Source organism: Mizuhopecten yessoensis, unplaced genomic scaffold (assembly GCF_002113885.1).
Source record: "Mizuhopecten yessoensis strain PY_sf001 unplaced genomic scaffold, ASM211388v2 scaffold5229, whole genome shotgun sequence".
NCBI classification, from domain to species: Eukaryota; Metazoa; Mollusca; class Bivalvia; order Pectinida; family Pectinidae; genus Mizuhopecten; species Mizuhopecten yessoensis.
This window is the reverse complement of record NW_018405944.1, coordinates 1,496,636-1,512,232: the sequence shown is the minus strand read 5'-3', so window position 1 is coordinate 1,512,232 and position 15,597 is coordinate 1,496,636. Positions and strand designations below refer to the sequence as shown.

General features: G+C 35.6%; 1 protein-coding gene across 1 annotated transcript; it reads right to left on the bottom strand.

Moving 5' to 3' along the window:
* Positions 1 to 3,527: 3,527 nt before the first annotated feature.
* Positions 3,528 to 13,635, bottom strand: LOC110450486 (maleylacetoacetate isomerase-like). The gene is made up of 8 exons (XM_021498038.1): positions 13,617 to 13,635; positions 13,235 to 13,286; positions 11,392 to 11,459; positions 9,698 to 9,778; positions 9,348 to 9,425; positions 6,994 to 7,120; positions 5,957 to 6,059; positions 3,528 to 4,007 (listed from the first exon to the last, which is right to left on the bottom strand). Exons 1-8 carry the CDS (start codon positions 13,623 to 13,625, stop codon positions 3,881 to 3,883), a joined length of 645 nt encoding a protein of 214 aa, XP_021353713.1. The 5' UTR covers positions 13,626 to 13,635; the 3' UTR covers positions 3,528 to 3,880.
* Between the last annotated feature and the right edge of the window lie 1,962 nt (positions 13,636 to 15,597).

Sequence of the window (15,597 nt, the reverse complement as noted above, 5' to 3'; positions counted from 1 at the left end):
GTGTACATTCTTAATGGGAATACGTGTTAAAATATTTGTCAGACCATGACAATATCATTCTTTTTTCTCACTTTATAATTTGTATTTTAGCTTAAAAATAAAACAAAATACTATTTTATGTTTTTTACCTCTCGTACAAGGCCACCATATTTAAAGAAAAAACTGAAAAACATAAGTTATTTGAAGAGTATTTATAAAGTTCCTTTTGGTTGACCGTTTTAAGAAAGCATTAACTAGTCTTACACTGTCATGGATTGTGACTATACGTTAAAAAATAAATAAAACAAAAGCTGAAAAACTAAATAAAAGATATCACTACCTCACTCATAGCTATGCATTGCTTTAATCTTTCATTATCTACACAAAAATAAGGAAACCGATTAGCGTATTGTTAAATTATAGATAACTACCTTTGTAGAACACTGCCAGGCCAGTTAAGACCCGCTTATTTTGGTATCATTGACATTAACATTAGAAACGTAGAAATGTAGAAATGTAGAAAACCCGTATTGTTCATCAGCATATTACAATTAGTCTTTTTGATTCCAAGGTATGGACAGTACTCTCCCATAGCCTATTTTTAGTAACAGTGACATTGACCTTGACCTTAGAAATTGAAAACCCAAACAGATTATGACAGACAGGCAGGCAGGCAGGCAGGCAGAGTAGCCTGCTACTCTAGGTTGACGGACTGTCTTTCAATTTATAGTTTCGAGCAATGCAGGTTGATATATATAGACTCCGGAGAAGGTGTTTGATCGCCATCATCATCTCATTGGGAAATATTCCTTTTTTCTTGTTTGACATTAATTCAAATCTCGCAGTTTTGTTGCCTCTATCCATGGCCTCAATCTGAGGACGTGGCCTTACTTTAATTTGACCTATATTGTGTTGAGTGGTGGTAATTATAAAGATAAGTGGTGTCGGTTATAAAGACACCCATAACCTCCTTCCTACGTTAAAAAATTGTCATTGTTTCCATTTAAATAACGGTTTGATTTTTTCCTTACTCACCCGTTTCAATGCAGCGCATTTTCTAAAGAGAAGGTCAAAACAATCTACACAGAGGAAATTTAAAATATCAAATTTCAGAAAGCGATAGAAATGAGGTCTCGTTGGGAAGCTTGTTAATGGCTTCATTATCGCATGGTTGACAATTTAATTGATGTGAATACAAACCGGTCAAAGTTATATTATGTGTTTTCTTTTCCTTTCCTTTTTTCTTTCAATAATCTTTTTAAAAACCACATGGTACAACAAAATTTAGTAATAAGGGCCCCGTATCGGAGATACGGGTGCCCTATAGTAATCACTCTCTCTGTCTGTCTGTCTGTCTGTCCGTCGACAAATTTTGTTCCTGGCTGATAACTTTGGTATCTATTGACCGATGTACACGAAACTTGGTTAAGATGTTCAGTTCACAAAAATACACATTGAGATAAAAAGAAAGGTCAAAGGTCAATGTCATAAGGTTCAAAGGTCAAGGTCAAATTTTACATCTTTTCTAGTTTAATGTCATCGGGTCAGGGATGAAAATCAAATTTTGTAGCTTTTCACTGGTGAACAATTAGCTATGACATGATGAAGCAAAGTTGATTAGAATTAAACAAGGAGTCGACTGACCAAAGGTCAAGGTCATTGGGTCAATTTCAAGGTTGAATTTTGTATATTTTCACTTGTGAACATTTCGCAATGACACTTTGAAGCAATGTTGCTCAGAATTAAACAAGGAGTCAATTGACCAAAAGTCAAGGTCACTGGGTCAAAGGTGAAGGTTAATTTTTTCCCTGATGAACATTTTGTTATAACATTATGAAGCAATGTTGTTCAGAACTTAACACAGAGTCAACTCACCTAAGAGTCCAGGTCACGGGGTCCAAAGGGTCAAGGTCAAGTTTTGTATTTTTCACTGATGAACATTTTGTTATGACAAGATGAAGCAAAGTTGATCAGAATTAAACAACGAGTCAATTGACCAAACGTCAAGGTCACTTGGTCAAAGGTCAAGGTTAAATTTTGTACCTTTTCCCTGATGAACATTTTGTTATAACATTGTGAAGCAATGTTGTTCAGAACTTAACACAGAGTCAACTCACCTAAGAGTCCAGGTCACAGGGTCCAAAGGGTCAAGGTCAGGTTTTGTATTTTTCACTGATGAACATTTTGTTATGACAAGATGAAGCAAAGTTGATCAGAATTAAACAACGAGTCAATTGACCAAACGTCAAGGTCACTTGGTCAAAGGTCAAGGTTAAAATTTTGTACCTTTTCCCTGATGAACATTTTGTTATAACATTGTGAAGCAATGTTGTTCAGAACTTAACACAGAGTAAACTCACCTAAGAGTCCAGGTCACAGGGTCCAAAGGGTCAAGGTCAGGTTTTGGATTTTTCACTGATGAACATTTTGTTATGACAAGATGAAGCAAAGTTGATCAGAATTAAACAACGAGTCAATTGACCAAACGTCAAGGTCACTTGGTCAAAGGTCAAGGTTAAATTTTGTACCTTTTCCCTGATGAACATTTTGTTATGATATTAAGAAGTAAAGTTGGTTGAAATTATAGAATAAGTCAACTGCCCAAAGATCAGGGTCACTGGGTTAATGGTCAAGGTAATTTGGGTCCAAAGGTCAAAGGCAAAGTGGATCTCTGACTTTGACACTGACTCTTGATGAAGGAGGTATATAAGGTGAAATAAAACAAATCAAAGCTAGCAAATGAGTATTGCACCGGTATTCACATTTCTATTAGCCCAGCAAATATGGAGGTGGAAGGAAACAAGACTCAACTGACAATTTTATTTTTGATGATATCAATAAGTAATTAACTGCTTCTCAATGTTGCCAGCACTATAAAAAACCTGTCTGGTTCGGCATATATATATGGTAGCAAACATTTGTGATGAGTATACCTCTTTTGTTGTAAACCAAAAAATGTTCATAGTCTTTTTTTCATTTTTGCTCATTGAACATCTATTAATTCGACATTCCAGTACATTACATTTTACCGTAATACAACGATACCCTCATGTATGAATCCGTTGTTTTATTAAGAATATTAGATAGTAGGTGTTTTGTTCACCTTTTCTATAAATCGGTTCGCAATTCGTCATATCAAGAAACATTCAAAATAACTCATTTTACAATATGTAATGAAAGGGGTCTCGATCATAAGATACGGGCACACAACATCGTTGAGCGACCCAGCATTATAATCACTAGGGCTATTCTATTTCTTTTTACATATTCCGGTGTGTTGGCCGTGAAAAAGAAACCAGTGTGTAGTGGAATACTGACAGATAGACGGATGACCCAAATGGTAATTCAAAAGCTATTTAAACGTGTAGTATTCAGATCGCTCTCCAACTGAGAAGATAATTGTATGTCTATATACTCAATACTCACTATAGATTTATTAAATGCGTATTGTGGTTCGGCATATGATGGTGCCTTTCTCCTTACAAATATTTGCAATCTCATCATGGTAGCTTTAAGTATGTTCAAAATCGAAAAAGAACTAAACATAAGTTAGGAATAGGTCTCTTTATTAGAGCATTAAAGTGCTTATAGGATATATTTGTAGTGATTGGACGCTTATCTAATAAGGATAAAACAATACTGTACATCTCAGAGGAAATCATCATTTTATAAACGCGAATATAAAAGAGATATCACGTTGCCTTGAATTAAACGCCACTCTGTTGTCGAATGAAAAGCTTACTCTTCCGTCCTTATAAAAAGAACTAGAAACACGCAAATTTCGTTGATAGGCAAAATAAATACAAACTATCGTACTCACTGAAAAAAATCCGGATTTGTTACATGTTCGATTCTTTTTCCTCGTACAATGCTTATTGGTTCACGTCTTGGTGAACTCTCTTCAACTGCGAAGATTTTCAGGGCAGTCGTCCATTTTGAACGGATGAGATTCTCGGAAGGCGTCCAGTTTGAGGAGTTCACCATTTAGACGAGCGATTACAGGGAACTGTTCCATTTCCACCTTGAATCTGAAAAACAGAAGAAGAAAAATCAGATGGAGACTGGCCATTAAGGCTGCAGTGATACATTGCGCCGTTCACTGTTCAAAAGTATTAAAATGCTATGACAATTAAAGCTCTTTAAAATCCTTAATCATTATGAAGTTCAACTTTTGAGCAGATATAAGTATCATGATATGTATTGTATCGTATCGTAAGCATCATACCAAGATATACTTATCGTATTGTGAGATAGGTGTACATGTATCAATGCAGACCTAGTGGTCATCTCATAATGTCTTATTGACTTTAACTGAAACAATTCTGATGCTGCAACACATACACTGCGTGGTTGTTGTGCTAACTTTGGTAACTGGAATGAGAAGTAAATACTCTTGTATGCTCAGGGATGTAGGATAGAGAAATTCCACAATCGAGGTTTTTAAATTGGTGCAAAACTTCACCAAGCTTCGTGTTGGATCTTGTTTGAAAACCCATTGGGTGGAATTTCTCTTCTCTTAACTCCTGGGCCCGAAACGATCTTATGGTATGAATACACATGAGTGCATTTTGTATCGCAATACACTATACCGAAATGAAATGTCACTACAGGGTATATCGCAATATTTTTCAAATGCTTAATTTTTATACATCTGCTGGGTATAGTGTTTTAACTTTGCAAAACAAAAATCTTACAGACATACATAAGCAAGTTATTACTAGTGGTGGGAATCATAAAGTTTAACTTGCATGGTCGATGGTTGGTTTAATGAAAATCTAAAATCTGTGATCCATATGATATATATGATTCAGTTTTATTACATTCTGAAATTCCTTTTTAAAGTGAGCACCTTTATCTTTTGACTATATGTCAGGATACATATAGTGATACATTTCTTCGGTATTGCAATATTTTGTAATACGTACACCCCAGGCATATTACTGCACCCCTACTAAATTTCATTCCAACACAATTCATTTGCAACGCGTGTTTTAATTGGATACAGATCATGTTCTAATCTGCGATACATTCATTGCGCTGACGTCATACCCCGTTTCTTACAAAAACAATATGGCGTCAAGGTTGCCTCTTAGGCAACAGAACAGAAGGGACCAATGAAATATATGTTTATATGATTAAAATGGAATATTAAATATTCCTTGTTCTTACATCCAAGCTTACTGAAACAATTGTTTCATTTACTGAAACAATTGTTTCATACGTGTGTAGGCATTTAGTTAGTTCCGAAATCAAATGAAATATTTCACATATGTCGTAAGACTTTTGCACAAATTTCTTCGCAGATGTAAACAAATAATCACCGATGCTGTCGATACGCACAGATTGACATGCATATTGATTGACATGGGAATGTAAGAATTTGGTCAATGTAAGTCCAAATGTGTCGTATAAACTTTGGTAACAGGACGTTCATGAACATACAGATCGAGCGCTAGCCAGTATGGGTGGGGCCAAATGTCCGACTTTTGAAAGCTTCTTTCTGATTGGTCAGTCCGCTACAGAATGACACGTCACCAGCACAAGTCACAGAGTACTAACTCAGTACTTGTAGCAATGTAAATGCATGTTTCTGAAAATAGTAGCGTAGTATATATGTTAAGGTGTGTTAGAATGGGTATAGTTCGTTGTCTTTCGTGTCTATACTGGTGATTAGAACATGAGATTTGGTTTAAACTCTCGACCTATCGGTCTCGAGTTCAAACTAACTTTCATGTTCTAATGACCAGTATAGCCACTTAAAACAACGTACTATCCCTTAACAAAATATCTTCAGGTCAACTGTTCCAAATTTATGATATGGCATATATGGTTTATATGCTCAAAAAGTCTTCAACTTTTTATTTCTTTCACTCTTTAAAAATATCCAATAAATCCATTATAATACCAGCACTGTTATATAGTGACAGTAGCATCCTTAAACCTTTATGATATCATAAAAACAAGTTTTTTTTTTTACCTGTTTGCGTTGAAGACTTGAGGGACCAGACATACATCAGCCATTGTCACAGTATCTCCGACACAATACTTTCCAGCAGTACGCTTCAGAGTCTGTTCTAGAGCTGGAAACACAACCAGGTCAAAACAGAGCTGATGCAATAATGAAATATTATCAAATTAGTTAAATGTAGAATGTTATATAGAACACACAGTATTCATCATGGCACATAAACAAGTGAGGTTACATCATACTCTAGCTACAAAGTTGACCTAAACGCAAAGAAACTAACCGAGGTCACAGAGGTCAAGGTCAATGGTGAAAGTCACAAAAACGTGGTGAAACATGATGTACTTGTCAAGGCGTATCATTATGTGAAGTTTCATGGACATGATCCTCGCTGCTTTACTCATAGTCCATAGTTCACTGACCTAAACGCAAAAAACGTACTTCCACAAGCCTTACATATATGTATGTACGTATAGACAAGGTTATAACACCTAATGCCCCACGTTAACATTTCTTGGAGGAGAAAAAATAACAAAGGCTATAACTCTGTATGTAGTGACACATGACTTGATATCAGTATGCAGCACTCCTCCAGTCCAAGATGTGCTCACACACAAAATTTGACAAGTGTACGTGACAAGAGTCGAGAGCAATGATGTCTCTCATCATGAGAACTCTGATATATCGGAAGGAGGAGGAGTCCAGCAGCAGCAGCAGCAGCAACAGGAGCCTTAAAGAACCTGTGGCCATCTGTGTTATCAACAAAGACATGCGCAATACAGACACATTGTAACAAATAAGAATTATGGATGCCAGCATTTGGATTCCAACTGGCTTCTAGGTTAAGGAGTTAGCCAAAGGTCAGAAGAGAGAGAGAGAGAGCCCAGATAACTGAAATCAGACTAAAAGAAAAAATCACCCACACCCACAGCCGGATTGACTGCAGATTGAAATAAAGCATAATATCATATATGTTCATTAAACGAATACCAAACAAATATTCCTATCATAGAAGATTTACCATTGGAGTTCAGAGAGTGTGAATTTACCTTGGAACCCCTTGTCTAACCAGAACTTTCCCCATTCCATTTTACCCTCGTCCCCAATTTTCTGCAGCACACTGCTATTCTGCAGGGGCTGGATCCCTCCACTGATGACTGACACGAGTTCTCGCACCTTTCGTAAAAAAAAAACATGTTGAATTTTAATTCCTAGCGATTGGTCATGTTTTTTATACCTTAAACAAATCAAATAGCTAGTCATGTGCCTTTGTTTTTTTCCATGACATATTTCAAAGCTGTAGAGAATTGTGTGTATCAACAGCTGAACCGTTGAGTTTCATCAAGGAGACATAAGGTCAAACCCTTTCTGTTTCAAGTTTATAACATGGCTTCTGTATTCAAACAAAGTCATATTTTATCTTCAATAACATTCATCAGCTAAGAAAGATATAAAATCAAAGTTTTACTACATAAAAAACAATCTACGCATCAAAAATGTTGTGTTTGCATTCGGTCATAGCTTGCCAAATGGACCAGTTGGTCTTGAAATGTTGTGACACGTTAAATATGTACAGTGTTTGTGTTTAAAGTAAAACATTGATATAAAGTAAAACTCGTGTAATTTGCTCAGTGTTTTTTGTGCCAAAATGAAGTTTAAAGTTGCGGTGCGAAAATTACATAGCTATAGATGTTCTCAGGATTGTTTTAAAGAAAGATCGTCGAATTGCATGGTCCGCCATTTTGAAATGAGAGGATTTTGATGGATATTTAACTATTTTAATTAATAGTTATTAAAAGATATAAAATAGGTAGTTGTGCTGCTATATAAATTGATACGGCAATTAACGTAAAGTTATTAAATTAATCAAAACAACCCTCTTATGTATTTTATGTAGACTTTACATCAATGCAAGACAATGTTGATGTGATGCGGCTGAATTGTCGACGTGACGTCATTGTATTGTTGCCGTGACGTCATGCTATTGTTGCTATGACGTCATACAATTGTTGAGAACGTGAAAAGAACACGTGTAGCTTGTCTCAACCCTAGGGTGAGATAAGAAAATCTCACACCAGTAAAATGGTGGATCTCCCAGTCCAGGGTAAGAGAAAGGGAAATTCCACCCGAGGGGTTTTCTAATTTGGTAAACCCTGAGGCTTTATCTTACATGACCGGATTTGAGAGAAAAGGTTTTGCAACTCACAAATATGGTCCAACCCTACAAATAGACCGACTTCAATCTTATCCGGCAGATCAGGTTAGTCCAATGTCTATCTGAGGGAGATAAGCTTTTGCAAAATACAGGTAAACCTCGGCGGTGACCTTTGGCAAGCTGAGTTTACAATAGACTCTGCTGTAATTGATACAGTGTATCATATTTTGGAGAGTTTTTAAATTCTGACAGAAAGAATACTCATGTTCAAGTGGTCAGTGGTCAGATTTCAGGCTTATGTGCAGTTGTAAGTTTTCTATACAAAGCACAACGTTAGTGACCCACACATTGATTGTGACAGGAACTATGCTGTGTTATGTAGTGAGATATCCCAAGCCACTGATGAAATCAATCATAATTAGGGTCATAATAGGTGTCTACTTATAATTTTCAACTTGAGGTAGGAATCAATGATTACTACACTACACATTATATATAATTACTTGTGAAGGATGAACGTGTATGGTGTCACTGTGTGCCGATATGCACACGTGTTCAGTCTGGTGTTACGGCGTACTTCAAAGAAAACAAACATCTATATGCATCTGCATAAAGATCTTTAAAAGTTATTAAATTTATAACCAAATACCACATTTTATTAATAAATGATAAGAACATGCAGATATGTGAGTCAACGTTTCGTGTCGTAAGTCAATTTTTCGGGGATTCTGGACATCGTTTTTAAGGGAAAAATTTGATGCGCAAAATACATGAGTAGAAGCTTTTTTCAGTATTTTCAACCTTAAAAAGTACCAGCGCAAATTACATAGGTGCGCAAATTACACGAGTTTTTACAGAGAGTCGCCATTACATCAGCTCTCAGAGTGACGTATGACATCAATGAAATAGTGTGGCTAAGAAAGGGAATCGTGTACAGAAGAAGTGAACTTTCCGAGCATTCTGGACATCGTTTTTAACGGAAAAATTTGATGCGCAAAATATATGAGTAGAAGCTTTTTTCAGTATTTTTAACCCTAAAAAGTACCAGCGCAAATTAAATAGGTGCGCAAATTACACGTGTTTTTACGGGAAGACGCCATTACAACAGCTCTCAGAATGACGTATGACATCAATGAAATGTTGTGTTTTAATATTTTTTGGGGGTTCATGCTAAGAAAGGGATCATGTACAGAAGCAGTAAACTTGATACAGAGATAGATACTTATACATTGGTGTACATATAATTACTTTGACTCTGTCCAGGGGGTCTTTGGGTAGGATGAGCTTTTCTGGATGGACCTCTTCCAAGTATTCCAGCATCGCTACCTAAATTCATACAAAGAAACACATGTAGTACACACGTGTACCTACATCAGATTTATAATTTTGCTACAGTGGTGATGTACTCCTTTGACCTCAGTATGCAATAAAAACACTGGCCCTTCTAGAAGAGCGGTCCCATGTAAACGATGAATTTGGTTACACATTAATGCAGCCAAGAGGCTCACTTTGCATTTACCAATATTGCCCAACTATTACAATACACATTTGTTGTAAGAAAAAATGAGGTTGATTATAATACAACATGAAACACTCACAGATTGTGTCATCGTACTGCCGTTCATCACTAGCGCTGGAACTTGTTTCATCGGGTTGATGGCGGCGTACTCGTCTTTATTCTGTAAAAGAGACATATCAGAAAAACAAGACTCAAACCCCGAAATTGTCCATTCCTCAGTTACTTTATATTGATATTAAAATCATTTAAAAAACTTTTCAAATAGAAAAAGAAATGGGAAAAAAAGTAAAACAAATGTTAAATCTTATGCTAGGTGAAAACTTCACAGTAAAATCCATATTTAGCCTAGGATTAAACTTAAAAGTGTAGATTTACTCTGCAACATGACAAGATTGTTTTATAGGGAACAGGCAGGTAATTTGGGCTTGAAGTACCTGTTAGGATATATGAGCCGCCGGCTCGGATTAGGGTCTTTAAGCAGTGAAAAATCAATTTTGTGATTTTTATGATTTCGAATTCTAGAGACATTTCTGATCCCAGTATAGACACGAAAGACAACGGGCAGGTAAGCTAAAAAATGATTGTCTATAAGGTTGAAAAACAACCTTTTCGAAATAATGAATCACACTATCAAGCGTTAAACCTCACAGGTTCCCGAGCTGATTCAGCATGCAACAATCGCAATACTCTTGATGGTCGTTGGTACCGGTGACTATGAACTGGCCGCGCACGCGCAAAATTTCAAGCTTAGTTGTCTTGCGGGAATTGTCAACATTTGATAAAGCTCTAAAAGTTAAAAGTTCCCAAAACATGTGTCCTAGAAAACCGACTTTTGTTTTTACTTCTACGAATGACATGTTAACAATACCGCAGGAATCGCTAAAAATATGAAAATACCGACGGTATTAAGCATTAAGCTTAATTAAAAGTTTTTTTTTATTTTATTTTTATTTATAAGTCTACAAATAAAAAAGCAGTATTAATATGTTTTCAAACAGATGACATAGATATAGTCACACCAACACATATTATGGACAAAGAGTCCGTAGCGGTCTGGTAACTTCTACAAAGAATGGAACTGGAAAAATATCATCAATAAAACTGAAAAAAATCATCCATTCTGACGAGGAAAACAACAAATAATAAAACAAACAAAAAGTTATACCAGTGTTTACACAGCAATATAATCCGGGGTGGCCGTGTTCAGCTATGCGAAGTCCTTATATATGTGTACACATATATGTGATACGCTGTAAATCTTCAAACATGTACATCGTAAAATTTATCTCATGATAACTCCATACCGCAGCGTTCGTCGTCCGTCCGTCCGTCCGTCCGTCCGTCAACTTTTCCTTTAAAACGCTACTTCTCATGAAGGACTGAGCATATTTTGACAAAATTTGGTCAGAAGCATCCTTGGGGGAAGGGGAACAAATTTGGTATAAATGGTGGGCCTGGCCCCTCTGGGGGATGAGGGACGGGGCCTAATCAGGAGAAATATAACAAATTCTTTAAAATCCTTCTCCTTCTGTAAGAATGAAAGGATTTGTTCCATATTTGGTATGAAGCATCCTTGGGTGAAGGGGAATTAATTTTGTATAAAACATTGGTTTGGCCCCCCATGGGCCTGAGGGGCGGGGCCCAATAGGGGAAATATAGCAAATTCTTTAAAATCCTTCTTCATCTGTAGGAATGAAAGGATTTGGTCCATATTTGGTGTGGAGCATCCTTGGGTAAAGGGGTCCCTATTATGAAACTACATGTATCACTCACCTGCTGTCCTCCATCCTTCCCCAAGTTTACAAATCTGGACTCGTACTCGATACCTTTCCAGGCCAGTGCTGAAATATATACATTATAAATCATATGGCATTATCATCCATTATTTTGATTTTATTTAACATATTTATTGGCCCAAATTTGAGCAAAGGATTATGCACAAGTTATATCAACTTATAAACGCCTTTTCCTCTACATGTTATACAGTGTATATTGATATATACATAATAGCATTTAACAAGACATACATAATACATTTTACGATTAGATTATTTCACTAAGTATTCAAAGACGGTTATGTTCTTATATAAACCATTATTGTATTGTCTAACGAATTCCAAAGATGTAAATTCGCTGGCAGAACAGAGGAGTTGCTTTAGGAGAGTTTGAAAGAAGGAACATTATAATCATATTGGTTCCGTAAATTGTACCGATTGTTGTAACCCACTGTGTCTGTCAAAAGGGCCAATAAATAGCTTGGGGTTAAATTGTTTTCAATGTTATATAAAATATTTAATTTTCGCCTTTTTCTCCTCTCTGATAGTGTTTCTTAACCCGTTTCAAAATTTAATGAATCATTACTTGTATACGAAGTCAGTCCTGTTATAACTTGAAGCGCCTCTCTTTGGGCTTTCTCTAATTTATCAGATTTAAAATCAGTGCAACCATTCCATAACTCACTTGCATATTGAAAAACTGGTAAAATGAAAATATTTATATACTTTTAAAAGTTAATCTCTTTTCATTACCGAAATATAAACTTCCTCAACAAGACTCCCACCATTTTCTATTTGAACTGAAATTTACTCCTAAATGTTTATGTACAAACGTCTGCAAAATTTACCCATCAAACATCAAATCCAAGTCATCGTCAATATCGTTTGCATTTGAAATAAAAAAAGAACGTCCGTTTTTGAGGATCAAAAGATTTAAAGATTTTAGATCCTTGTTGAGAACAGTAAAGTATGTATCATCTGAAAAATAGCCTGAAGGCCGATTCAAGTACATCAGAATTATCCTTGATATTTATCAAAAAGAGAAGCGGCCCAAGAATTGAACCTTGAGGTACACCTGCGTTAATACTACCTAGTTTCGAATATGAATTTCCAATTGAAACTTTCTGTTTGCGCTGGTGTAGATAAGTTTCGAGCCAGTCCTATAATTCCCCTGAAATTCCGTACTATCAGGCCCCTGTGTCAAACACGATCAAACGCTTTTGATATATCACAAAAAAACAATGCAAATATGTTTTCTTTCTTCGAAAGCAATACAAATAGTATGGTAAATTTCAATAAGTTGATAAACAGGAGAATGGCAAGGCCATAAAACCTGACTGGTATCGATAAAACAATCGATTTAAACTACACGCTCAAACTCTTAACCAACTGTAGATAATTACACGGTGTATGGCGATCACCCTTTTTGAAAAGCGGCATAACGGTTGCAAGTTTCCATTTATTTGGACACACACACAAAGAAAGTGACATGTTAAAAACTCTTTGAAGTGGTTTGCAGATAGAGTTAGCAGCATACTCCAGCACATGATGACTGATCCCATCCCCTCCCAAAGCTTTCCCTAACTTTAACACTTATAAAACATATTTTATTTCTAAATAATTTAACGGCAAAAATACAAAACTTTTATCTGTTTTGGATTCAATCATCGGAAGTGGAATATCAACCTTATTTACACGAGTTTTACTACAAAAAGAATTATTAAGTAAACGGGCTTTATTATCATCGATAGAAAAAGTACTATTTGTCGCTGGGTCCGTCATTGAAGGAATGTTTTTGTAATGTCAATCGGATAAGTCGTTTTACTAGTTTTCAAACTTACCAATTCTCACTCTCCATGAGCAGGAACTCCGATAGTAGGTATATAGTACTGGCTATAGAAAAATGAAGCAAATTGTAATTAATATTTCTGAAGTTAAATGTAAATTTATACATATTATTGTCACAAATCTGTGCTCGAATTGCCTCCCTTGAAAAGCCAATAATTCTGTTTCCGCGATTTGTGCGAGAATTGCCTCCCTTTACATGGATAAGACATGCTGCTGACACTAGGTAGTAATATTTCGTACCAGATACTCACTATGCATGCAGCCAATAAAATATCAGTTTAAGATAAACACATGTAACATGATGTTTTCATTTGTCACCATCTAATTTTAAATATTAATTTAAAAGTAGACGAACCAGCCGGATTCACATTTTACCTTCGCCATATTGGATTTCAGAGAGAAGGCTTAGTTTCGTATCTAGAAGTAAATTTACCTACAATGGTTTAGGTTTGTTGCTTTGCTTGACTAAAATATTTAGGTTGTATAATACGAGTTGATTATCGGATGGCATAAAATCAGTGATAGCTTAATATGATTTTTTTTTTTTGATTTTTTTAACGAAATTCGAAACGAATTATGTCCGATGAGATGTAGGTCCTACCAGGAATTTATAAAACTGAAAAGAAAAAAAAATGTTATCACATAACCTTAATAAAGAAGACTAAAAATACGATATGTGTGCTTATGAATTAAAAAAAACATTATATAATGAAACACCTAATGAACAATAAATGGAACGTGATTGCAATGATAAAGTGTTTTACCGAAATTGAAAAACTTCATTTGTTTACAACGGCTAAGTAAAATATCACGTTCTTGAAAGCTATAACGCTGACCACGCTCGAGGTGGCAAATAACTTATTCAAGCATTAACTTATTTGTTAACAACGGCTCAATAAACATCTGCATGCGATCACAGGCACTAGGCATAATATATTATAGGTGTATTGATAGACGAGGCTAGTGCCTGTGATGCGATAAACTGTTTCAAATTCAGTCTGTGGTTTTTGGAGTGGGTTTTTTTGCACATTAATTCAAGAAAACGCTATGAACGTGCATTTTAAAGGTTAATTATACACTAATCAGCTTAATTAAACTCGGTGCGTGAATAAAGAATAAATAACAAATAAATAGATAGAAACTTGTCGTTGTCATTACTCCTGCTGTCTATAATGAAATTTATATCCGCTCGTACATTTTTATTGCTCTTGTAGTAGGGAAGCACAATTGCTTCAAGCAGTGGCGTAGCATACACGTACGCTTGTATGCTTAAGCTAACACTAAAACATTTTAAGAAGATTTTTTTCAATCGTATATTGTTATTAATTTCTTTATTATTTTATTATGAATAATATGGACCGTCCGTAACAATCATTTTAAAGGAAAAAATTAAAATAAAATCTTGCAAAGTTTTGTCCGACGGAACATATTATACCGTGTTGTCCTCAGATAAAATCGTTGAAGGGCCTTTCAGTCTAACGTTTTACTAGCTTGTTAATGATCAGGCTAAAAGGTGTTCCCAGAACACGGGTGATTAGCCACTGTCACAAGTGAAACATGCATATGATTAGTAATCCGGGTAACGAAGAATTATGTTTTAGGCTGACCACAAGGGTAGTAATTTTGTTATACCTAAATTAGACGGTAACATACTGTACATAACAGCAAAAGGTGATCAATTTTACACACCATTGTTAGAACTCAAGTAGGATCGAGCTTCTTGCTCATTCTTTTAGAGAGAGACTCCGAAAAAAGGGAAACATGACTGAAGAAACTCGAGCACGTAAAGAACAAAACGTTTCCCTAATTTTCATGTGATCGATTCCAATAAGGCACGCAGTTACACAGATGAGGCACGGTCATTACATGAGCTGGAATGTGTAGTTTCTATATCGCATCTATGCCAACATACGCCGGATAAATGTTTGACTTGTATCCCTTCTCTTTTGTCCGAACTCTGTGACAAAATTGTGCAACAACAATATTATCTTCGGCCAACCGCTCTTTTTTTAGTCTTTAAAGTCTTTAGCAGCAAGAACATTATCTTCGTTACATTTTCATAAAATCTTATCACAAATTATTATTCCAATCATGTATACAGTCCATTTAAATTCATTTTATTCCCGTATGCGTTATTACGTTCAACTTATCGGATAAATATATGCTACACAAGTTTAACATACAATTAACGCCAATAATGAATAAATTCACATATATACATATATTTATCACATAATCGGCCTGCCATCAAGTGAATTCGCCCGTGAAATTATTTTTACATTTGTCACTAGTGTAATATACCCAGGAGCCTTTTTCATTTGCTGTGCGAGTAAGAAATCGATTGTGACCTCATAAT

Excerpts from the sequence above, each read along its gene's own strand:
- LOC110450486 (XM_021498038.1), bottom strand. Across the intron at positions 9,426-9,697 it reads GCAGTACGATGACACAATCT|GTAGCGATGCTGGAATACTT; the intron begins GTGAGTGTTTCA and ends GTATGAATTTAG. Across the intron at positions 4,008-5,956 it reads CAAGTCTTCAACGCAAACAG|ATTCAAGGTGGAAATGGAAC; the intron begins GTAAAAAAAAAA and ends TCTGTTTTTCAG.